Source organism: Squalius cephalus, assembly GCF_949319135.1.
Source record: "Squalius cephalus genome assembly, chromosome: 7".
Classification (NCBI taxonomy): Eukaryota; Metazoa; Chordata; class Actinopteri; order Cypriniformes; family Leuciscidae; genus Squalius; species Squalius cephalus.
In genome coordinates, this window is record NC_137128.1 from 40456954 (window position 1) to 40483205 (window position 26252).

The 26252-nt window shown below is 37.7% G+C and overlaps 1 protein-coding gene across 2 annotated transcripts; it reads right to left on the bottom strand.

Moving 5' to 3' along the window:
- Nucleotides 1-2559: 2559 nt before the first annotated feature.
- LOC307161693 (uncharacterized protein) lies at nt 2560-24320 on the bottom strand. Of its 2 annotated transcripts, none has more exons than XM_079876570.1 (3): nt 24265-24320; nt 7256-7353; nt 2560-7132 (listed from the first exon to the last, which is right to left on the bottom strand). In XM_079876570.1, the coding sequence occupies exons 2-3, from the start codon at nt 7347-7349 to the stop codon at nt 3321-3323; spliced, it is 3906 nt and encodes a 1301-aa protein (XP_079732696.1). In that variant the 5' UTR covers nt 7350-7353; nt 24265-24320; the 3' UTR covers nt 2560-3320. The 2 variants fall into 2 exon arrangements, with proteins under 2 accessions (XP_079732696.1, XP_079732695.1); XM_079876569.1 differs by having other exon boundaries at nt 2567-7132; nt 24237-24311.
- Nucleotides 24321-26252: the final 1932 nt, after the last annotated feature.

Below are 26252 nucleotides of genomic sequence, written 5' to 3' on the forward strand. Positions count from 1 at the left end.
AGATAACTGATGGATCCTTTATGGTAATACATATGATATGGTACAACTACAGTGCAATGCAAATAGTAAATATAAGATAAAGTGAGAGGTAGGCTAATAGTAAATAGTTTAGTCAATAAAATAAACAAACAGTATACAGCAAATAAAATAGTAATGAAAAGTATAATTATATAATATCATAAGTACTAATATAATAATAATAATAATAATATATTGATAATAGCATATAGTTTATGTATAATACTATAATAATAGCAATAGAATATGAAATATCAATTACAGAATATAGACAATAAAAAATAATAAGTTAAATAGTTACTATGAAGAGTAAAATAATTTAACAGCATAACTATAATAGATTGATAATCACAAGTGGTATATTATTATAATAACAATAATAAATAATTTAAATTTATACATTTTAACATACATAGGCTATATAAAATAAAATGACGCAACCCTGTCTCTCTTTGTTAAATTTCAGTTTTTAAAAGGTATAAGAAGCTATACAAGTCAAGAAATAAAGTAAACGATTCAGTCAAACATACAGCAGGCTACACCGTTAAAGTTAAATAAGCCTAAATATATAAAGTTATGAAACTTCACTTTGCCCTCAGCCACAACAATCTGCCAAGGAACAAATTATAGATTAATGAAACCAAAGATCGCCTGTTAGATAAACACAAGACGAATTATTCTCACTAGACTGACAGCGGCGAACGTCAGAAGCACTATAGCCGAGGCAAGGCTGTTCTCGGCGGGGTACATGAGCGCTGAGCGCCCGGTGATCCCTGGATCTCACAACTCCGAAACCGTCAGATAACATTTTTAAAATGGCGCTCTCTTTATAAATAAACCACAGATTTGAGCTTTAAACAACTACATTGTCGACTGAAAAACTCTTAAAACTACATTTCGTGACAGTAACAGTAGTATTTTTAAATTTCGCGGCCTTTCTCCTCTGAAAATATGTGAAAGAAGGGTAGGCTGTCCAAATTCACAAACACCGACTTCCGGGCTTTGCGGTCGTCGGAGGACCCCTCCTCCTTCAACCGGGTAGGAAGGATCCTAAGGAGGATGCAGACCCTGAATTTGGACACAGCCTATAACTCCGAAGCGAATTGAGATATTTTCACCAAAATTGACACACATATGTATGGGCTCACTCTGAGGACACATAAAAAAAATTGTGGGACTGAGCCTCTTGGTGGCGCTATAATAAAACAAAACATGAAATTCCCATTGACTTCAATACAGTTTTGTGAAATAAAATGCTATACTTAACAAATGCATTGGTGTAATATTACGAAACTCAGAATGTGCCTTCAGCACAATCCCCTGAAAGTACCCAACATATTTCGAGACAGCGCCGCCTTTTGGTCAAAAGTTACAACAAAATTTCTTAAAATGCTAATAACTTTTGAATAAATCTGCCTATTGAAATGCCACTGGTCTTAATAGATTCCTTGGGTCAAGCCGAGAACATAGATACCAAGTTTACCAGATACCAGGCCTAACTTCCTGTACGCCATCTTGATTTTCATTCAAAACCTACTTTTTCGAACTCTTCCTACACCGTTTGTCCGATTTTCACCAAAATCAAATCATATCATCTCCAGACCGTGCCGACTAAAAGTTATGGATTTCGTGTCGATTGACAAAACCGTTTTCGTATAGCGCAGCAGCAAATTTGAGGCATGATGCTAAAAGCACTATTCAGGCTTTATCTCTGCAATGCCTTGACATATTGACACCAAACTTTGTATGTGTCATTGTCACTTCACTCTGACCACATCACATTAGTTTTGTAACTGCGCCACCTATTGGTCGAAAGTGATAATGCATTAAATCATATTTTTATTTACTGTTTCTATGATTTTTCAGGCATTTTGCCTAAAATCGTCTTTAATGTCTTTAATTGTTCATTGTTGCAGTTGGTCTGATACTTTCAGCAATGTTGGCATGTCTTGTCATCTGATTGTGCTTGGCCCCGATAATTGCTGCTTGCAGCTATATTTAGATTTATTTTTTCTTTTCTTATAATAATTATGCATTTATTAAATCACCATGGAGGGTAGGCTACAGAATATCATTACCTGTCAGTCTGACATACAGAGTTGTACAGGTTTTGCCATATAGTCTATTTTTATTTTCTTATTTGTTTTTATTTCCTCGATCATTATACAGAGGTATACCATTTCATTCCGGGCTGCACGACATTACAATATTTAGTTTTTCTGGAATTATATATTGCAAAAAAAAATTAAATTATTTACATGAATTATTCAGGAAATCAAATGTTAAATAAAACTATAGTCTTGGATGTATAAATTAAATATTATTAATCTTTGTTAAAGCTACGAAAGTGATCTTCTCGTTGTCTTTTGTTGTTTGATTAACACGAATGACAGTCAGTCATAATGCGTAATGGCAATAATTGAGGACATTGTTTACAAGTCGCAGTCCGTGTTCAGGACCTGGATTTTGCAAAACAGGCTTCAGACAAATTTAAACTTCACAAAGGTTTAAAAAAGTTAAATCATGAATTGACAATTAAGTTAAACAGTTAAGTTCTTTTTATTAATTCACAGAGTTGAGAAAATATCCTTTTTAAAACAATATTACTACTAATAAAAATAATTAGGATCATTTTAAAATCCATAAGTAGAATTAATTATAATACAATTGCTGATAACTTTTGAACAGTAGTAAATTGTCAGGGAATTGGGAAAATTTCACATGCGCATTGCGGCAATACAGTATAAGCTCTACCAAATCCATATTTCTTCATTTTAAAATGTTGTATGCCATACTAATACACCTTACTCATAATTTCTTGAAAACATAAAGGAAGTACTTGAAATCATACAGTTTTTATGTATTTCATAGTATTTTACAATATCAAAATGTTTGCATGATTTCACAAGACTAAACACAAAAAAAATATTTTTTTCATTTATACTTTTTTCAGAAGCTTTTATCCAATTTAAGCAATGCAATTTATATAGCATTTAAGCTATAAAAACATGCTAATTTCATGCATTCTCTGGAGCCATTATTACTGTGTTGCTAGCACTATGCTCTACCAGTTGAGCTACAGTTCATGATTGTTGTGGATTCTTGAGAAATTTGACATTGCATCATTGTTGAAAACACAAATATTAAAAGCATAAAATAACTCTTAAATTCAGTATTCTTCATGTTAAATGATTATTGATTTATACGTGAAAGAAGCATTGATGTTTGTTAAGTAACATCTTGTTAAGCAAATCTTCAATTTTCCTAAATATTTTTTTGAACTATTTAGCCTTTTATTTTGTTTAGGACATCTCCTGTCCCTCAAGGCAAGCACTTCCATCCTTTTGATCAGATGCTTTCTGTTTGCTCTGTGACTGAAAGGCACTAAAGGCTTTCTTAATTTTCATCATTTTCAGGGCAACAGTTTGCATTCGCTTCTCTCTCTCCTCCATAATGCGGCGCTCTGTTTCCAGCAAATTTTCTCCTTTAGCAATCTTTTCCAGAATAAGAGTTTCTTGTTTCATTTTCTCGAGTCCAACAACTCGGTCCTCAAAGCCAGGACTTTTCTCTTCTTTCTCAGTTCTGATCAGGATTTCGAGATAATCGGCTGTGGAGAGAGATTTTGGATTCAATGCAATTTCATCCAGTCTTCTTAGGCAATCAGAGGACAGTTTGATCAACTTCTTTAGTTTTTCCTCAATTCCATCAAGTTCCTCTTCAAGTGCATCAAGTATTTGCTTGGAGCTCATAAACTTTCCTTTTGCCTTCATGAAGTTGTCTTTCAGCTCTTTAATAGTTTTTTTCTCTATTTTTGTTTCATACGTCCACATGAAATTTTCCTTAGAATGAGCTGAGTAATGGCAGTTTTCAGGGCAGATAATGCAGTGTCCATCCTCCATCACAGCACAAGTTTGCACAGGATCTTCTGCAGGGAGGAAACAGTTGGAGTGACATGTGAAGAAGCAGGTGTTGCAATTCATGGTAAAACAGTTTACAGGGGATCTGATTGCTTTCATCACCTCTACATCTTGCTCAAAATCCTCATTTTGTGCCATGTTCTCACTCTCATTTTCCAAACATTGTTTGAATTTTTTTATCTCACTCATTTTAGAGAGACCTGCAGTTATTTGAGGGGTCAGACTTTTCATGGCTTTCTCAAGGCGCTCTCGTTCCTCCAAGACCTTTATAGTCATCGTCAGATCTTTACTTTCAATGGCCCCCAATGCCTTGAAAAAAGCCTTCATCTGTTTGAAGGTTTTGTCCCAGACAAGCTCGGTCAGTTTATCATCTTCATCATTATCATCTGAATCATTGTCAGAGGTTGTAGGCTCTTCTACTTTTTTGTCTGCATACACAGATGAATTGTTGAAACTGAAATGGGTGGGTTGTCCCTTTTTATTCTTTTGACAGGGCAGATCTGCTGCTATGATGGCTTCTAGAACTGGGATGTTTTTACTGTCTGCAAATGTCACCAAAACTATGATGTTCTCTGCAATGTCTTTGCCAAAAATGGACAGAATTGAGTCAAAGATGTACCTCTGATTGGCACTCAGGCGGGCAAGAGAGGCCTGGACAATAAAGCAGACGGCATCAATGTGATCGATTCCCAAAGGGCTACAAAGAAAGCTTTTGACCTGCTCTGTAATCAGTTTATCATGTGCGATCCCTCTTGTATCCCCAAATCCGGGTGTATCTACGATTGTGAGGGAATAGGGAATTTGAAAGCCAGGCTGATTGTACAGCTCAAAAGATGAGACATTATATGTCTGACTCTCAGCCTGTGAGCGATTGGTCACTTCATTGATTAGTTTGAAGCGATATGCATCCTGCCACTTTACGCCCAGTATGTAATTGACCATCACATTAACCAGTGTGGTTTTTCCTGCTCCCGTTGGTCCCAAAAGAAGGATAACTTTGTTTTTCACATCCTCAACCTTTTTTCCGAAGACATACTGATTAAAACTAACATTCTCTGCCATTTTTTTGTGTAGGTTCAGTGTATGTATTGATGGATTGCCCTTTTTTATTCGTGAAGATTGATTCAAGAACAACCCGCTCCCATCCTTATTTGATTGTTTCCCCTTAAAACTGGCTGAAAACACATTTTCAGGGCTGGAGAGACTCTGTCCATCATTTCCACAGTTTGCAAAAACTCGGATTGTGTAATCTGTGTCTTCTTTCAGTCCCTGAAGAGTGCACTCCCTGTTTGTAGATTTCACAGACTTCCATGGCTTTTCACTTTCCTGATCCTTCGTGCTTTCTCTGAATTCCAACACATATCCAGTGACCAGAACATCTTCTCCCACAGATGTAGGAACATCCCAGGCTACAGTTGCAGACCCTGATTCTACTCGTTTCACTATAGGTGCTCCAGGAGGAGCACATGGATGAGTCCTGAAGAATGATGTTGTGTCACTAGTCAGACTTACTCCTGGACGACACACTGCCTTACAGTTGAAACGATATTCTTTATGTGGTTGTAACTGCTTGACTGTGACTTGATCAGAAACCCCATCAGTAAACACATCAGTCCATTCAGGGCTCTGCGCAGACTGATATGAGATACAATATGAAGCCACAGAACTAACACCGTGAACAGGAGGTTTGATTTGCAGATGTATGCAGTCATGCTCAGCACTCAAGAAGACTGGTTTTGGGGGTTTTGAGGGGAGCTCGTACTGTGAGCTTATGAGTCTCCCCCTTTCATAAACATGAATTGAAGAGGCAGTGATGAGTTCATCCGGGATTGATGCAATGCAGAATTCAATGTTCTTTCTTCCTTTATTGGCTTCTTTGAAATCTAGGAAGGACTGTATGTTTTCCCTGGTCAGTGTAGTTACATTTCCTGAGGAAAACCATTTATCTGTCTTTTTTGAGGAGTCTTGATCATAACTCACTTGCTCTCCTTTGTTACGCGATTGTTTTTTCAGGTAATTCTCCAGGTCTGAAAAGTACAGTTCCTTTTCATTTAAGGAGGAAAGTGCAAAGGCTATCACATAGTTATTGGATGCTTTCAAGACAACCTTGTCCAAGTCATTGCTGGATGAAAGAACAGGAACTTCTTTCATGATTTCGAGGTAAGATCTAATGACATTCATCTCTCGCTCTCGCTCATTGAAATACTTGTGTACCAGAGCACCCTGAAACGGGGATCTTTCTTTGTCATTAAGAGCATCAGCAAGTTCTTGTTCTTCTTTTCCTCCACCCCTTATGGATGGAAGGAGTCTGCAGAGATGTTTTTGAAAAACTATTTTGTACTCTGAGCAGAGGTCCTTAAATTTTCTGATTTTAGTTTTGATTTCAGGGAATTGAATAGCAACATTGTCCCTCATCAGGTCTTGACATTGAATGTCACAATTATCCAGTTCATCCATGATCCGTTGGGCACGTCGTACTAGGCTTACACTGATCTCCCTGACTAACTGAGCAGCTGTTGAATCTAGTTTTTTCAGAGGGTAAAGCCATACGGTCATGGGCACAGCATTCTCTCCATGTTCTCCCAACAGTTTTGGCAGCTCTGAGTACACCTTGATGGCATCTACATAGGAAACTGGATTGTTTTCCAGAGCAAAATCTCCATGAAAAGTGCAGCTGAATTTGTTCATTTTCTCTTTTTCTGAATCACTCATTTTCAAAGATGCTTCACCTTCAACTGATATTAAAGGTATATTTTTGATTGATGCTTGGAGGTCTCCTTGTATCTCTTGATGATTTTCATTGGATGAAACCTCACGGTCAAAAATAAAGAACGCTTGAGCTCCATACAATAGAGCCGTAACAACATGTGTGGCCGAGCCCTCCTGAAATACATTGCTATGCTTTATGTTCCCTGCTCCAAGATGCTCCATAGTTAACTGCTCAAAACGTGCCGTTGACCGATACTGTAAGGTGACTCGAGATTGATGTTTGGACTTCTTCTTGTCATTTAAATAGCTAGCTGAGCCTTTCACACTAACTAATCCACACAGAAGGCTGGCTTCAAGAGATGCAGAAATATTCAAAGCTTCTACTTTGTCTTCACATGAATCTGAGGCAATGATTTTGAAGTCAGTGTTTGGCTGTGGCCGTACATTGATATTCTTCTGCAGCATCTCAGCATCCCAAAGAGTTATTCCTTGGGAACATTTTATATGTTAATAATTAGTTACCCTAAAGTTAAAGCATAAAATCTAACAAAGAAATGAATTATACCATTTAGATTGTTTCCTCCCCAGTGTGTTCATGTGCTTTTTATTACCTGGAATGAGGACATCTCTTCTGCAGTCATAAAGCATTCCCAACTGAAAAGGTCGGCCAAGACAAGCCAGTTCAATGGTTTCAGAGTCCGACATCTTTCTAGTGGAAAAGTCTTGGATTATAATTTTTTTGTAAATGTTAAATAAAAAGATATACAACATATGACTGAAAAAAATATTGCATTAGCAACAAAACAGCATTCATTGGGCCATCTTCAAATATGGGTTAAAATTATCTTGAGACAGTGCTGGCAGCTTTAATATATTTAGTGCTGTAACTAATGATTTGTTTTTTTCAGTCGATTAACTTATTTTTAATAACACAGATAAAATAAAATATCTATATTGCAATTATAAAATGACATGTACATTTTTTTTTTATTAATCGTATCATGAAATAAGATTTTGGTGATCCAACGCCTATTCCAACCTGTTCACAATGGTTTTTGTTGCAAACATTTAAGCGTATAATCTAACAGTTATTTTTTCAGTTAATCTATTGTTTATTTTCTGAATATTTGATTAATCCTTTGGTCAATTTACCAATAAATAATAACCATAACTAATCTATATGAACCTGAGGGTATCTGAGCAGTTTGGGAACAGTGCTGCTTACTGGTCGAGAAATCTGAAAAAATGCTTCTATCGTTATACTGTAAGTTTAAAAATGTGCTCTAAAACACAACTTTTGGATTCCTTAGGTCCGACCATATTGTCTCTCTCAGGCATTGTGTTGATGTAAAATTCAGAATTTTACCAACTCATTGGCATGGCAAGACGATTCTCAGCGAGCTCAGCTAGTTGTAACACACTTGTTTTAAATACTTCCACACAAGCTGAAGAAGATGGAAATTAGCATTGTGCTAAATCCGGCGTATTTACGTCAACTTCTATTGTACGTTCATTAGGGCTGGGACGGTATGGATTTTTTCTTACCGCGGTTGAAAAGCAAGAAATTCCCGCGGTATTGCGGTAAACCGCTTTAAACCTCACCTTAGTTGCCATATCAACACTAGAGAAGAACATTTTTTTAACCATACCAAAAGTAAATTTCATACTTATGTTAATTTTCCATCTCTATTATTGGTATTTATTTTAAATTAGACAAATCTGATATTATTTTAATCTCGAATATTTTATTTAACAGTTGGTATGGTTCTTTAATGTTTTGCTAACTAGCAGAAGACACTAGCAAGGTTTAAATCCCAGTTGTGCGGGTGGGGCATGTTGTAACACTGTGTTACAATGTGCATCTATTAGAACTATGCTATTCTATTCTATACTTTTATTAATTCTATTAAGAAAACATGAGAAAAAGGTGAATAAAGACTGAGAGTCAATGTTCAGAAATTATTAATTATTATATTTTGAACTATGTTGTATAGCTGTTTTTTCTGGTGTGTTCGTTGTCAAACTCAAGCTCATATTTTTAATTATTAAAAAATGCCATTATGCTAACTTTTATATAAAAAAGTTGATAATTGTATTTTGAGAAAATATTTTAGTCTGTCTTTTGTATTTTTTTATTAGATCAGATAGCATTTTAAGCTCATGTTACAATGTACCCCATCTATTGGACATGTTGTCACATTTCACTTCCATTCTTTTGGGGTTATATCAAGGAAAAAGTATAGACTGTAATAATAAAGCAAAACAATATATAAATACACACATATATATATATATATATATATATATATATATATATATATATATATATATATATATACATATACATACATACATACACACTCACCTAAAGGATTATTAGGAACGCCTGTTCAATTTCTCATTAATGCAATTATCTGATCAACCAATCACATGGCAGTTGCTTCAATGCATTTAGGGGTGTGGTCCTGGTCAAGACAATCTCCTGAACTCCAAACTGAATGTCAGAATGGGAAAGAAAGGTGATTTAAGCAATTTTGAGCGTGGCATGGTTGTTAGTGCCAGATGGGCCGGTCTGAGTATTTCACAATCTGCTCAATTACTTGGATTTTCACGCACAACCATTTCTAGGGTTTACAAAGAATGGTGTGAAAAGGCAGAACAGCAGAAGACCCTACCGGGTACCACTCATCTCCACTACAAATAGGAAAAAGAGGCTACAATTTGCACGAGCTCACCAAAATTGGACAGTTGAAGACTGGAAAAATGTTGCCTGGTCTGATGAGTCTCGATTTCTGTTGAGACATTCAGATGGTAGAGTCAGAATTTGGCGTAAACAGAATGAGAACATGGATCCATCATGCCTTGTTACCACTGTGCAGGCTGGTGGTGGTGGTGTAATATGGGATTAATATCCTGCCATGATTCAAAACTGAAAATAAAGTTCTGAAAGGTTGAAACTAAGTGTTCGAAAACTCAAAATCTTACAAAAAAAAGTTTTGCAAGATCGAAAAATAAGATTTGCAAGTTTGCAAAATGTAAAAAAAATAAAAATATCTCTGCAAACATTATGTTGTTTTTGAGATTTCCTTCTTCAGAACTGCAAAAAAAAAAATTTACGTCTTTGCGCAAACAATTTTTCAGAGTTTCAAATTTGTCAGTGTTCTCCCACTGTATTAGTTTGTTTTCCAGGTTTGAAACCTTGTAAATGGTGATCTGAAAACTGGTGTGCGAATGTGTGAAAAAAAGTTTGGAAACTCTGAAAACATAGTTTTGCAGGCTTGCAAAGTGGTAAAAAAAAAAAAAAATCTCTGCAAACATAATTTTGTTTTTGAGTTTTCCTCCTTCAGAAGTGCAACCCTCTTTTTTACGGTGTTGTGCAATCATTTTTTCAGAGTTTCGAATTTGTCAGTGTTCTCCCAGTGTATTAGTTTACTTTCCAGATTTGAAACCTTGTAAATGGTGATCTGAAAAGTTGTGTGCGAATAGGTGAAAAAAAGTTTTGAAACTCTGAAAACTGAGGTTCGAAAGGGCGAAACTTATTACATTACATTACATTTGCACTCCCATTGCAGACTATTTTTTTCAGAGCTGAGTTTACAACACCCACTTTGCGGAGATACGCACACACAGTTGCGAGCTTGCGACTCACGTGATTTGTGGCAGCGTTGTCACGCAGCTCTGCTCTGAAACTCTGAAACTCAGACTGAGCGAAAATGAAGCTTCGCAATAGAGACCTGCGCGGGACACAATTTTCAGTCCCGCTCCCGCCCGCTCCCGCAGTGTTCAGTCCCGCTCCCGCCCGCTCCCGCAGTGTTCAGTCCCGCTCCCGCCCGCTCCCGCAAAAATGTGTCATTTTTAGTCCCGCTCCCGCCTGCATCTGTGATATTATGTCCCGCTCCCGCCCGCAAATGCCCGCAAGACGGCAGGCAGGATGTATGTTCACTTTCTGTCTCACGAAAGGTCTTGGAAAAAAATGCGAGGTAACACTTTAAAATACGGATCCTTCGTTAATGAATAACTACACAGGAACAAATGAGTAACACAATATTAACAATCTAGTAACTACAATTAACTAACAAGTAACTCTGATTAACGAATTAGTAAGTAATAGCACACAGATTTAAGTGGTAGTTCACTATTAACTAATCAATAACTACTATTTTTTAATACTTCACAGAGAACTACTGAATTTTTTTACAGATTTAAGTGGTAGTTCACTAATAACTAATCAATAACTACTATTTTTCAATACTTCCCAGAGAAATAATGAAAAAAATTCACAATTCATGCAAAACTAATTAATAACTAATGCAGGACAAATTACTAGCACTAGATTAACATTACTGCTAGATACTGTACACTAATTATAAATATGTAATAGCGTAGCAGACTTATGATTTGGGAAAGCTGTCAATAATTAGCCTATGCACTGCTGTCTTTTAGAGAACTATTCATAAACTAAATAATTTTTAAGAATTGTTTTTATAAATGCACTTGTCTGGAACACTTACCCTGTGGCCGATTTTCCGGCATTCCTCTGGACTGGCTTTGAATAACTAGACTCATCATGGTGAGTACTGGAACATACTGAGTCATCAGCCATCCAAATACCAGTTATTTTATTATAGCTTGAGTCATTTGAGACACTTGAGTCATTACTAGTTAGTTAACATGATCTTCACTTTAGAATACGGATCCAAATAGGGGTATGTAGTAACACTTGAGTCATTACTAGTTAGTTAACATGATCTTCACTTTAGAATACGGATCCAAATAATTAGTAGTTCCCATAGAGGTATGTAGTAACACTTGAGTCATTACTAGTTAGTTAACATGATCTTCACTTTAGAATACGGATCCAAATAGGGGTATGTAGTAACACTTGAGTCATTACTAGTTAGTTAACATGATCTTCACTTTAGAATACGGATCCAAATAATTAGTAGTTCCTATAGGGGTATGTAGTAACACTTGAGTCATTACTAGTTAGTTAACATGATCTTCACTTTAGAATACGGATCCAAATAATTTGTAAGTCCTATAAAAGTATGCATTAACACTTGAGTCATTACTAGTTATCATGATTCCATGCTGTAGTTACTAATGAAGAGCCAACCCGAAAGGGTAGAGTCATCTAATCATTCACAGGATATATATACACACACATATTTATATATATATATATATATATATATATATATATATATATATACATATGAACAAAGAGACATACATAAAAACAATTTTGAGAGGTAGGTTAAATAATAAAATAACTGGTATTTGGATGGCTGATGACTCAGTATGTTCCAGTACTCACCATGATCAAGTTATTCAAAGCCAGTCCAGAGGAATGCCGGAAAATCGGCCACAGGGTAAGTGTTCCAGACAAGTGCATTTATAAAAACAATTCTTAAAAATTATTTAGTTTATGAATAGTTCTCTAAAAGACAGCAGTGCATAGGCTAATTATTGACAGCTTTCCCAAATCATAAGTCTGCTACGCTACTACATATTGATAATTAGTGTACAGTATCTAGCAGTAATGTTAATCTAGTGCTAGTAATTTTTCCTGCATTAGTTATTAAGTTTTGCATGAATTGTGAATCTTTTTCATTATTTCTCTGGGAAGTATTAAAAAATTGTAGTTATTGATTAGTTATTAGTGAACTACCACTTAAATCTGTAAAAAATTCAGTAGTTCTCTGGGAAGTATAAAAAATAATAGTTATTGATTAGTTAATAGTGAACTACCACTTAAATCTGTGTGCTATTACTTACTAATTCGTTAATCAGAGTTACTTGTTAGTTAACTGTAGTTACTAGATTGTTAATATTGTGTTACTCATTTGTTCCTGTGTAGTTATTCATTAACGAAGGATCCGTATTTTAAAGTGTTACCATTTGTGTCCGTTGTATGTTAACACCTTTTGGCATTTATCGCAGCAGGCAAAAGGTAGTTGATTCCCCTCTCCATCATGCACAACCGAAAAAGACTGCCAAATGTCTGATTTGAGGTTTCGTGAATTTTTTTTTTTTTGTAGTAAATGTGCCTTTCTTTAGAGAAGTGCTTACATCTGAAGCGCTTAGGCCTATATCTGAAGCACTAGATGTGCTCTTTTCCTCGTCCATGCTGTCTATTTTGAACTTGAAGCTTTCGAATTCGAACACGGAGCAGCGGGAAGGAATTGTCTCTAAACAAGTGTGCGTGAGATTAGGTCCCGCCCTACCCCAAACGACAACATCCAAGTTTAGGCTGCTTAAAACGTTTTTATTGCTGCCAAACAGAATCTCCCTCACAACTACAAATTATGTACGCTACTTTAATAATTTATATATTTTACTTTACACTCATATTTAATTTGCGGGAGTGCAGCGTATCATCCCCCCCGCCCGCACCCGCAAGTGCACCTTCATCATCCCGCCCGCTCCCGCAATGACCTTTCAAAATTTGTCCCGCGCCGCTCTGTTTTGCGTCGGGTCCCGCGGGTCCCGCGTGACTCCCGCGGGAGTGCAGGTCTCTACTTCGCAACTTCGCAACTTAAAAAAAGCCTGGAGGGAGGGCCTTCTGCTCTTGGCCAATGCTTTGCTGTCTGCTGACGTACAGTCCAATCACAAGTCGTATTTACTGGAAAGGTGGGATTGACCGACAGCTCCGCCAATGACGAAATTCTCACTCTCGAAATTCTCATACTCGCTCTCCTCACACAGCGAGCGACTCACTTTCCTAAGCTGGCGACTCACTCTCACTCACCTCACACAGCGAGCAACTCACTTTCATCAGCTGGCGACTCCCTCTCCTCTGATGGCGACTCACTTTCATCAGCTGGCGACTCACTCTCCTCAGATGGCGACTCACTCTCCTCACACAGCGAGCGACTCACTTTCCTCAGCGAGCGACTCATTCTCCTCACGCAGCGAGCGACTCAGTCATGTACATTGGCCTAATATTATAATAAAATCTCAAGTATACTGTATTGGTGCAATAACTAACTTCAGTAAACTGTTCAATTTTGTGTTGTAAAAATAATTTATTCTGAACCAATAACCTTAAATTGATTCGCATTGCATTTTTTTTTTATAAAGGCAATTTCCCCCTAACTGTCATCTTTCAAGTCAAATTCTATACATTTTAAGTCACTATATTGCTTTTACCAATCAAATTGACTAGTATAAACAAAAACTTTTTTTCCCACTGCAGAGAAAACTGCATCAGAGGTGGCATTTATAAAAAGTTTAATATGCAAAACAAGCATAAAAAAAAAAAAAACATTGCTTTGGTATCAAATATTCAACATGAATGCATGAGGCAAAAATTAAAAAAATATTTTGTGTATATTATGTGTATCTTATGTTTGTTTAATGACTGCTGCTGGCCAATAAAAAAGCCAATAAAATTGGAGTTGTATGAATACAATTGGAGTTAAAAAACAAAAAATAATCATAAAACATAATGGGGCATTCATGTTGAATATTCTTTTGAATGGTGTTATCAAATAATAATCTGTTATAATCTGATAGAGAAAAACAACATGAAAATAGGCCTACAGGTAACTAATGTGATCTTTACAAAAACATAATGGTGTATGTAACTTTGAAATGTTTTACCTATTTTGATACCAATGTGAATCAGCAAAAATGTCACATTTTCAGAATATTCTATTTTAAAGATAATTTATAAAATAAACTTTAAAAAAAGCTGTGCATCCTGTTTGTGTATCCTGTGCTCTTTCGTCATTGGCGGAGCTGTCGGTCAATCCCACCTTTCCAGTAAATACGACTTGTGATTGGACTGTACGTCAGCAGACAGCAAAGCATTGGCCAAGAGCAGAAGGCCCTCCCTCCAGGCTTTTTTTAAGTTGCAAGGTTGCGAAGCTTCATTTTCGCTCAGTCTGAGTTTCAGAGTTTCAGAGCAGAGCTGCGTGACAACGCTGCCACAAATCACGTGAGTCGCAAGCTCGCAACTGTGTGTGCGTATCTCCGCAAAGTGGGTGTTGTAAACTCAGCTCTGAAAAAATAGTCTGCAATAGGAGTGCAAATGTAATGTAATGTAATAAGTTTCGCCCTTTCGAACCTCAGTTTTCAGAGTTTCAAAACTTTTTTTCACCTATTCGCGCACCAGTTTTCAGATCACCATTTACAAGGTTTCAAATCTGGAAAGTAAACTAATACACTGGGAGAACACTGACAAATTCGAAACTCTGAAAAAATGATTGCACAACACCGTAAAAAAGAGGGTTGCACTTCTGAAGAAGGAAAACTCAAAAACAAAATTATGTTTGCAGAGATTTTTTTTTTTTACCACTTTGCAAGCCTGCAAAACTATGTTTTCAGAGTTTCCAAACTTTTTTTCACACATTCGCACACCAGTTTTCAGATCACCATTTACAAGGTTTCAAACCTGGAAAACAAACTAATACAGTGGGAGAACACTGACAAATTTGAAACTCTGAAAAATTGTTTGCGCAAAGACGTAAATTTTTTTTTTTGCAGTTCTGAAGAAGGAAATCTCAAAAACAACATAATGTTTGCAGAGATATTTTTATTTTTTTACATTTTGCAAACTTGCAAATCTTATTTTTCGATCTTGCAAAACTTTTTTTGTAAGATTTTGAGTTTTCGAACACTTAGTTTCAACCTTTCAGAACTTTATTTTCAGTTTTGAATCATGGCAGGATATTAATCCCATAGTGTAATGGTGTGGGGGTTTTCTTGGCACACTTTAGGCCCCTTAGTGCCAATTGGGCATCGTTTAAATGCCACGGCATACCTGAGCATTGTTTCTGACCATGTCCATCCCTTTATGACCACCATGTACCCATTCTCTGATGGCTACTTCCAGCAGGATAATGCACCATGTCACAAAGCTCGAATCATTTCAAATTGGTTTGTTGAACATGACAATGAGTTGTTCACTGTACTAATTTCCGGCGTGTACAGACGTGTCTGCGAAAAAAAAAAAAAAAAAAAAAAAAATCAGGTTCGCGTGATCTGACAATTATCCCAAGATCTGATAGGCGCTTTCACTAAACCACACCAGTAAGCCTACTTCAGCCAATCGGTAATAGGGTAGGGGCTGGTCTTGGGTTTTGGCCAATCAGATTGAGTCAGCAGTCACTCCACGTGCGAATTTGTTTTGTGTTTCACATACACTACGAATGTGTTTCCCACACTGGCAGCGCGAAACATAGCCAAAGTCATGGAGTGCAACTTTATGAAGCAAGGGGAAGACACCAAACTTGTCGATGAAGGCATAAAGAATAAATGGTCTTGGATAGAGGAGGTGGGTAGAGACGAAAAGCCCTATGGAAGCTGGTGTCAAAAACCCTGGCAACCAGGAGCATGTTTCTGCACTTTGTGCGCAAGGAAAATATTATATGGAACTAGCGGGAAAAAAGTGCTGCCGAGTTAGATCCTAGTCATCAAGAAGCTGTAGCTCGTTTCCTGACTTGAGGTAGCTCGCCAACAGGCCGTTCACATATCACGTCTTTTGCGCGCTCAAGTTCATTCCAATGTAGTCGCGCTTATGTAAGCGCGCTCATAATTGAAGCGACGCGCTCGTTTTTTTCTAGGCGGTTTTCGGTGGTGGAAATCCATTAGCCACTAAAACCTTTTTGTCATTGTGGAGAGCACAGTCAGTGCATGGTTGCATAGCAACGACAGACGCCACGGGAAAATCGGACCTAATTTTACTATTAATAATAAAAGATAAAAGCGGAGGAAGATGGATGGATGGAATAAAAGATAAGCTAAAGTACATTGTAAATGTCAGTAATTTATCTTTTTATAAAAATCATTTAAAGTCTGAAATATGTGAGGTTTATCTTTTTATAAAAAGGTTTTTTGTCAGAACTTTATTTGAACTTGTACATGTTAGTATATAACATGTTGCAAGACACTTTTAAAATCTGGCTATCATTTTTAATGGTATTATTTTAATGTTTGTGTAAACAAAAAGTGCATATTGATGCTTTATTTGTTATTTACTGGTTTTCGACATAAAACTTGGTGAACTGATTTCATTGTGTAGTATTAGTAGCCTACTTTTTGAACAGGATTCTGTGATAACCGTGATCATTTTTGTCACTATAATCATGAAATGAAATGTTCATGCCATTTCATCTTTTGTTATGATCAACTAAAATCAACTAATTATGTGGTTTTTTTTTTTACAGTATAATATGCAAAGTACAGTTTTCTATCTGATTCTGTTCTTTTCTCTGACACACGTTGTTGGGTGTGGAAGGTTACTAATGTGATTGCTCTATCTGTAAATGAATGCTTTTTCAATTACTGAATTCATTGAAATAAAATGAATTCTTTGATTTGAATATTTTATGGCAATACGTCGTGTAGGTCTTAAATTTCAATCTTTATGGTCTTAAAATTAAAAAGGTCGTAAATTTGACTTACTGAAACCTGCTACTGTAATATAGGCTTGTATTGGGTTTGTTCATCTCATGTCTGAATGATGTCCATTTTATATCCACAAAAGTCACCAGAATCAATCATTTAAGGGACTATTTATCAAAATGTTCTCCTAGGGGAGCACACCCCTGGATCCCGCTTGACAATTATGTTGATCAGGGCATATATCTTGGCTTAGGATAAGCCTAAGGAGCATATATCATCGCTTACCTCCCAGGGAAAAAAGTTCAGGCTCAGGATTTTTTTCTACTATCACCCCCTGTATATATGTGTGTGTGTGTATATATATATATATATATATATATATATATATATATATATATATATATATATATATATATATATATATAGTATATACACACACACTACCGGTCAAAAGTTTTAGATTGGTAAGATTTTTGAGTATCTTTTGCTCACTAAGGCTGCATTTATTTGATTAAAAATACAAACAAAAACAGTCATTTTGTGAAATATTATTACAATTTAAAACAGCTGTTTTATATGTGAATATATATAGTTGTGTAATTTATTCCTGTGTTCAAAGCTGAATTTTCAGCATCATTACTAACGTAATCATTCTAATATGATGATTTGATGCTCAAGAAACATTTATGATTATTATCAATGTTGAAAACAGTTTTTTACATTTTTATTTCCCCCTCTTTGAACTGCCACCTTACCGTGGTGGAGGGGTTTGAGTACCCGAATTACCCGAGGAGCTATGTTGTCCGGGGCTATATGCCCTTGGTAGGGTCTCCCAAGGCAAACAGGTCCTAGGTGATGCCTGGACACGGAAACTAGCTCTAGGGACGAGGAATGTCACCTCGCTGGCGGGGAAGGAGCCTGAGATTGTGCGTGAGGTTGAGAGGTACCGACTAGAGGTAGTCGGGATCACCTCCACGCACGGCTCGGGCTCTGGAACCACACTCCTGGAGAGAGGATGGACTCTTTACCATTCTGGAGTTGCCCATGGTGAGAGGCGGCGGGCTGGTGTGGGTTTGCTTATAGCCCCCCAGCTCAGCCGCCATGTGTTGGAGTTCACCCCGGTGAACGAGAGGGTCGCTTCCCTGCGCTTTCGGGTCAGGGATAGGTCTCTCACTGTCGTGTGCGCCTACTGGCCAAACGGCAGTGTAGAGTACCCGGCCTTCTTGGGGTCCCTGCCGACTGGGGACTTGTGTTCTGTTATTGGACTTCTGTGCTAGTTACAGCTTGTCCATAATGAAAGCCATGTTCAAGCATAAGGGTGTCCATCAGTGCACGTGGACACCCTAGGCCGGAGGTCGATGATCGACTTTGTGGTAATTTCATCTGGCCTCCGGCCGTATGTCTTGGTCACTCGGGTGAAGAGAGGGGCGGAGCTGTCAACCAATCACCACCTGGTGGTGAGTTGGATCCGATGGCCGGGGAGGATGGCCGGTCCCTGTACGACCGGAGCAGGAGCTTGGTTCGCATTGCCGGCAATAAGTCAGACTGTTTCCCGGTGCATGTTGGACTCCGGTAGGGCTGCCCTTTGTCGCCAGTTCTGTTCATAATTTTTATGGACAGAATTTCAAGGCGCAGCCAGGGGCTGGAGGGTGTCAGGTTTGGGGACCACATGATTTCGTCTCTGCTTTTGGCGGATGATGTTGTCGTGCTGGCCCCATCAGACCAGGACCTTCAGCGTTCACTGGGACGGTTTGCAGCCGAGTGTGAAGCGGCTGGGATGAGAATCAGCACCTCCAAATCCGAGGCCATGGTTCTCAGTCGGAAAAGGGTGGCTTGCCCACTTTAGGCTGGTGGAGATTTCCTGCTTCAAGTGGAGGAGTTGAAGTATCTTGTGGTCTTGTTCACGATTGAGGGAAGGATGGAACGGGAGATTAACAGACGGATCGGTGCAGCTTCTGCAGTAATGCAGTCAATGTACCGGTCTGTCGTGGTGAAGAAAGAGCTGAGCCGCAAGGCGACGCTCTCGATTTACCGGTCAATCTACGTTCCTACTCTCATCTACTGTCATGAGTTGTGGGTCAGGACCGAAAGGACAAGATCCCGGATACAGGCGGCTGAAATGAGCTTTCTCCGCAGGGTGGCTGGGCGATCCCTTAGAGCAGTGGTCGGGAACCTATGGCTCGCGAGCCACACCTGGCTCTTTGGCAAAAATCATGTGGCTCGCAAGGTCTCTCACCATTTACCAACAAACGATCGATAAAAAAATGTAATTCAACAAATCAACAGAGATCGGCTCTCTGCAGAAAAAGCAGACAATTACACTTCCCTTGTTGTACAGCCTACCAAAGTTAACCCTCTGAGGTCGGCAAACGCGCTGGTGCGTTTTGCTGGATTTTCTTCACATAGTAGCACAATAAACTTAAAGGAGAACTCCGGTCAATTTTAACATTGAGCTCATTTTTTTGTACATTTGGAGTGCTGTCAATACAGAGAACAACGACAAAAATCGGTGTTGCCTACACCGTGTTATCCTCTTTTTAAAATTTGCACCCTGTTGACTTCAATGGGGCACGTTTTAAACCTGCTTTTAGCCTCTTAACATCCTTGATGTGTCATTACAAGTGCACAGGTCATGTGAGTGATTCCTTCGGAGTGAACGCGGGTCAATCTGACTGCAGTAGATGTGAAAGATATGTATAAAAATTTTGTTTATTCAGCCAGCGCACATACCTGTATTTACATCCTGTTTATGGTCGAAGTCCATAGTAATCGATTGTCGAGTTCACGCGCGTGATCATAGGTACTAAACCAATGCGCGTGAACTTGACAATCGATTATTGGTTTTTAACTATGTAACTGTTGCAGTCGCCGGCTGGATCTCTTCAGTTAGTCAGTGGAAGCCACTCGCGTTCTGCCATCCAGAAGTTACTCGGTGCCTATTGTTTACAAACATTCTGAAAAGGCCTATATGATCTAATATTTGATGTTGTTTTTTTTTTGTTTTTTTTTATGTTGTAGATTTAAGTTGCAAATGAGGATTGCTAAAATTATTGTATATATTCTGAGACATCCGTCTGAATTTTTTTCAGTTTTGTTCAAGCTAATTCACCTTTGGCTAAGCCCCGCCCCCCTTAGTTACTGTTGCTACGTCCGACAACTTCATATTGTTGGACTGTGGCAACACGGTTGCGGTAACGTTAGTCACCTTCAATACTACCACAACAGTGTGTCTGTAACATTAACGTTAGTTGTTTGTATCTTGAAAAAAACATCTATTCTCTAGTCAAAACATACAATCCTGACTTACGTGATAACTAAACTATCGCTAAGCTTGCTTGCTAGCACCTTGATTCTTCATTAATTAGGGTAACTTAGTAGCCTGGATGCCAGCCGAACTTAGCCCCGCCCACAAAATGTTTAGGTCGGGAAGTTCGGTCTGGACTCGCTCCGTTGAGGAGCTATTATGCCCGAACAAAAATTGTCCGGACCAATCAAATTGTCAGGGCGGGCTTTATTCGAGGATGGACAGATGAGCAACGTAACGTAATCATCCACGTCACCAACGAGCGCTTGGGTTGAATTCGTTTACAACAAAGATGACTGCCACTGGAGAATTGTTATTTCACGAGTTCACACTTACAAATAAGTCAGATAGAATAAATGCATATTTGGCGTGCTGTCCGAGGAGAGGTTCCGGGCTCGGTATTCGGCCCGAACCCAGAGTACTCCCCCCGTATTCCAGGCTGTGGAAGAACAAGCCGAGAGTGAGTGGAGGGATGCTGAAAACTGTCAAGGAATGTTAGTTGAGTTGACTGAGTGAATAAATATTATGCTTCCTCTCATGCTGATAGTGTAGAACATAGACGGTCATTGTTTGATGACAAGTTGATTGGATTGATTATTTGAACGTGCTACTCTCGAACTTTGTTTATAAAACATTATGTGTAGATTCCGCCATCGCGACTGTTATAGATGATATCGACAGCGGATTCATTTTAAAAGAGGAACAGAGAACCGCGATCAAGGCATTTGTAGATCGGAAACATGAATGAAAAACATACGTCACTTACTCCGTTGCTCTGATTGGTTGTAGCCAGAGTCGTTGACTATCCAATTAAGTGCAGAGGCATTTTCCTTCCTGGTTCGGTTGAAACACGCCCCATAATCAAAATTCAATGGAACAGTATCAGACTCACATTCTGAATAGAATCTGAGTATGACGACGTCAGGCTAGTAACTTAGAGAACCGAAATCATAACCTAAAACAGCATAAAACTGTTTATAACTTCACAGTAAGGTTAAAAGCTAAATTTACCTTAGAGCACACAAAAGTGTGCTTGTTGAGGGGTTTAGCTGACTGTGAGGACGTCCACACAGTTTAATCCAAAGACGACACTTGGCAGGATTTGACTTCGGTTTTGGGAAGAGAAAAAAACGGACACCACCCTCCAGCCTCTCTGGGAAACGCGGTGTGTTACAAATGCCCCAGGCACAACGTTTAACCATATTTTTTATAAAACTATGACGGTAATAGCCTGCCGAGACCAAAAATATGAGACGCCTGTGTTAAAGTCAATGAAGCGTTGTGAAAAAGTGTCGGACCTCTGTGGGAGCTCGTTCTTGGCTGCGCTGTGATTGGTCAATCTACATTCTAGGATGTGGCTTAGCCAAAGGCGAATTAAAGCAACAGTTTTTCAATAATAGAAGAATATGTAAAAATATAGTATTTGGGGTAAAAGGCAACCCTGCTAATTAACATGATAAAAAATAGCTGGCAGACTTTTCCATTTGTTGACATGACATGGTTAGATTCAGATTGTAAATGTCATATATCAAGTTGGGTGTCACCTTAGAGATACCATACCAAATGAACCAATCACATCATATAAAAAAATATGATTTAATGTTACTACTGTACATCTATATTGAATTATAACGGGATTTAATTCAACGTGTTCAAAATCTTTACCTTTTAAAATAATTGTATGTATTTTTTAAAATAAATTTTAATGACAGTATATTTATTGAATGAAAATGAATTCTTGTATTTATCAAAATAAACAGAAAATAGTGCAAACTTTGCTAAAATTATTATTTCGAAAGAATATTAATTTGGACATTATTAGAAACATATTATTTTAGCTAAAGTATTTGTATAAATAATGCGTGCCTTTTGCCCCATGCTGGTGAGGCTTTTACCCTTATCTTGCCACCTCATACATTTGTAAAAAAAAATAAACAAAATGAATGTTTTATTTATTTTCAAACAAAATCTGTTGCTCCATAAATATTCAATACAAAAAAAAAATTCTGCAATCATACATTATGGAATAGTGAAAAGCACATTTTTTCTTAAGGTGTTCCTTTAGCCCCGTTGTACCCAACATATGCACTCTTAAAGGTGCCATTGCATGGATTATTTTATTATTTTAGAATGTTTCCTGGGGTGCCCTTATAATGTTAGTATTTATTTTAGAACAAAATTTGTTATAATTTAGAAATAAAAGGCATTTTCCTAGCCTGATTTTTGCCTCTGATTTGAACGCTCTGTTTGAAGGGGCGTGTCTGCTGTGAGACTTCAGTGTAAACGCCCACTGCTGTGATTGGCTGCTGTGAGACTTCAGTGTAAACGCTCACTGCTGTGATTGGCTGCTGTGAGACTTCAGTGTAAGCCTGTTGATCACGTGAATGAAGATCTTATCATTGCAACGCAGTTTCTGCACTCTCACTAATGATTTCACCAATGCAAACATGATGTATGTACAGTAAGAGCTTGTGCAGTGTAACAGCGTCATTGATTTCATAACGAGTGTCCAGATAAACTCACGCTGTGTGATTGACAGCTTGGGCGACTGGAAAGGGATTGTTCTTTGATCGCTATCTGTATACTGATCAAAGTTTAAGTAAGATTATTTTCATCCTAGTAAGAGAAACGACGTGAAGTTGATCGTTTAGTCACTGGCTTGATTTACTGATGCATAAACAGTATTGAACGACTTTGAGAGAAAGATTATCTGTCTGAACTTGAACAATTACACATCAGACATTCACATAACCCACTGGTTCTTCAGAGGCTGAAGATGATTTAAGAGGCTCGGATGAAGGAACTAAAAAAATATACTGAGCAACTGCCATGCTTCGCTCGTTTGCAAGCCATGATGTCTCTCGAAGAAAAATGATTCGGACGATGATTCGGCTGCGCAGTTCCGCCTGGCCTTGAACATGGGCTGGAGGCGTACATATTAATGATCCCGACTGTTGCGTCATAGTTGGTGTTATGTGGAGATTCGCCTATTTTTCAGGGGTGTTTTTCAAAAACGATATTTAAATAAGAAGGAGAAAACAATGGTGTTTGAGACTCACTGTATGTCATGTCCATGTACTGAACTCCTGTTATTTAACTATGCCAAGATAAATTCAATTTCAAATTCTAGGGCACCTTTAAGGGGTAAAAAGGTGAACCTTTTGAAAGAGAGTGTATTTAAATATACACACTTTTTAAAGCATTTGAGAATTTTTACCAAGCCAGAAAAGTTCCCAAAAGGCCAAGGAAAAAACACAGCTTATTTGATACAGTTGACATCTACTAAGGCAGTGGTTCTCAATTCCAGTCCTCGGGACCCGCTGTTCTGCACATTTTGTATGTCTCCCTTATTTAACACACCTGAACCAGATCATCAGCTCATTAGGAGAGACTCCATGAACTGAACTGAGTGTGTCAGATAAGAAAGACATACAAAATGTGCAGAGCAAGGGGTCCCGAGGACTGGAATTGAGAACCACTGTACTAAGGCACAGTCACCTTATGGGGTGAGTTGTAGGAAACTGCTGTCAATTGACAATGATTTGAGAACAATACCTTATATACATGAAATGTAAATTATTATCATTTATATATAACAATCTTTCATAGCATATGTGTATTAACTTCTGGTATCATCTGCAATACAGTTATGAAGCACACTATGAAATATTAATCTTTTTTTTTGGTCGAGATATATTGTAATTCATTTAATTGTATATTACAGCATTAAAAACACACCTGACAGCTTGGCCTGACCTGACATTTGTGAAAAATACTGGTGTCCCGGGAACATAGTTCGATGGTGTGGTTAAAATATTCATTATATATATTACTTTTGTCTGAAAACCAGTATATATTTTTTTGTGTTCACTTGTTTACCTAGCAGTCATTGCAAATAATTATATCATCTGAAGTTTGGTTTGGAGGACAGAATTGACAAAATGTATTTTAATTTAAGCAACATACCTTTTTTCCCCACTATATTACTCCAGAATGATTTGTCCCCTTCAGGTTTAGACACTGTTCATTTACATTACACACTGTGGTTTTATAGAGTGTATCAGGGCTACTCCTTGCAACACTGTGATTGGGCAGGCAACAAGTCACATCCCAAAATGCCATCAAAGAAATGGGATCCTTCATTGTCAAATGTCACCCCAACTGGTATATCATCAAAAGAAGCTCATTAGGAAATATATAGTATAGTATATATTTTTATTGTCCCTTTAGGGAAATTCTTTTTCACATTTCCAGAAACGGTTTTCATTGTACATACTCACGGCACATATAGACATACATATTTTCATACACAGTAGACATTTGACACATACATATATGGGAAAAACATACATTATTTCACTGCAAAACAATTTATCTATCTGTGTGGCTTTGTCTTATTGAGTGTTTGGATGGCTGAAGGGATTAGGCTTCTGCTGAAGCGGGGTTTTTTTTGCATCTTATGCTTCTGAACCTCCTGCCAGAGGGTAGGAGTAAGAAGTAGCGGTTGAGTGGGTGAGTAATGTCCAGGGATATTGCATGAGCGATACGTGTGATGGCTTTGGTGTTTAGTTCTTGTAGATTTGGAGTGGGCAAACCTATTATTTTGGTGGCAGTATTGGTTATCTGGGTAAGTTTGTTACGTTTTTTTACAGTAAGCATGTTGAAAAAACAGGTGGAACAGTATAGTAGGACGGGTTGAACAATGCTAATATACAGTAGTAGGAGTAGATGGGGGGCAACATGAAGTCCTTTTAGTTTACGCACCGCTGACAGTCTTTGGGTTCCTTTTTTCTGTATGTCTGTTGTGTGGTGTTCAAAGGTGAGGTTATTGTCAATTGTGAGTCCAAGATATTTGAAGTGATCTACTGTCCCTACTGTTTCGTTGTTAATGATAATGGGGTGGTGGGATTGTGCCAATCCAAAAGCCATTTCTTTTGTTTTGCTGATGGTGAGTTTGAGATAGTTATTTCCACACCACTGCGTGAAGTGGGAGACTGTGTTAAGATATTCTTGGGTTGAATGTGTGTCTGTGAGGAGTCCAAGGATTGCAGTGTCATCGGCATACTTGAGGAATATGGTGTTGGGTGAGGGGCTGGTACAGTGGTTTGTGTAGAGAGTGTAAAGAAAGGGGCTTAAAACACAGCCCTGCCCAAATATGGTGTCTCAAAGTCCTTTGTAAACTAGTTTTTTCGTGATACCTAAAATATGATTTCGATATGATACCTGACTAATTTACCATATCGATATCATGGCAAAAAAACGAAAACAGTTAAAGTTATTAAATAATATGACAGAACTTACAATTCACTGCTCTATAAATTAATTAAAAAAACAAAAAACTCACTTGACCAGCATGTTCCTGCCCTGCTTTTTGATCATTCCCTCCTCTTGTTTTATGCCAGTGTGAACATCCTTGCAGAGATGTTTGCAACAAACACATTTTTTTTCAATCATGTTAACATTCGCTAACCTTTCACCATTCTGAACGGGTTGGGATAGGGGTTAGTTGACTAAAATCTTATTTCATGGATACGAGTAATTTAATATTTTTAAATGGAATTTTATAATTACCAAAAAGATGTTTTATTTTATCTTTATCAAAAATAAGCAAAAAATAAATAAATAAAAATTCAGCTACAGTAGGTCTATTTAACAGTAACATTCAAGAAAGAAATTAAATAATTAAAAAAAAAACTGCATAGTGTAAACTCTATGCACATATTGAAACTATCTTTTGGAGAAGCTAGACTTGACTGCAGGAACAGAAGTGAAACTTTTATTTTATTTTTATTTTTTGCTGACCCCCTGACTAAGAGATCAGGATGGAGAGGACTGATTCAGTAAAGGAAAATGTGAACCTTTCACTTGAAACTTCCACATTTATTTGGTTTGGTGTTGCAATGATTGACAGGGCATTTTCAATTCCTCATTGAATTTTGCTTCATTCATTATGG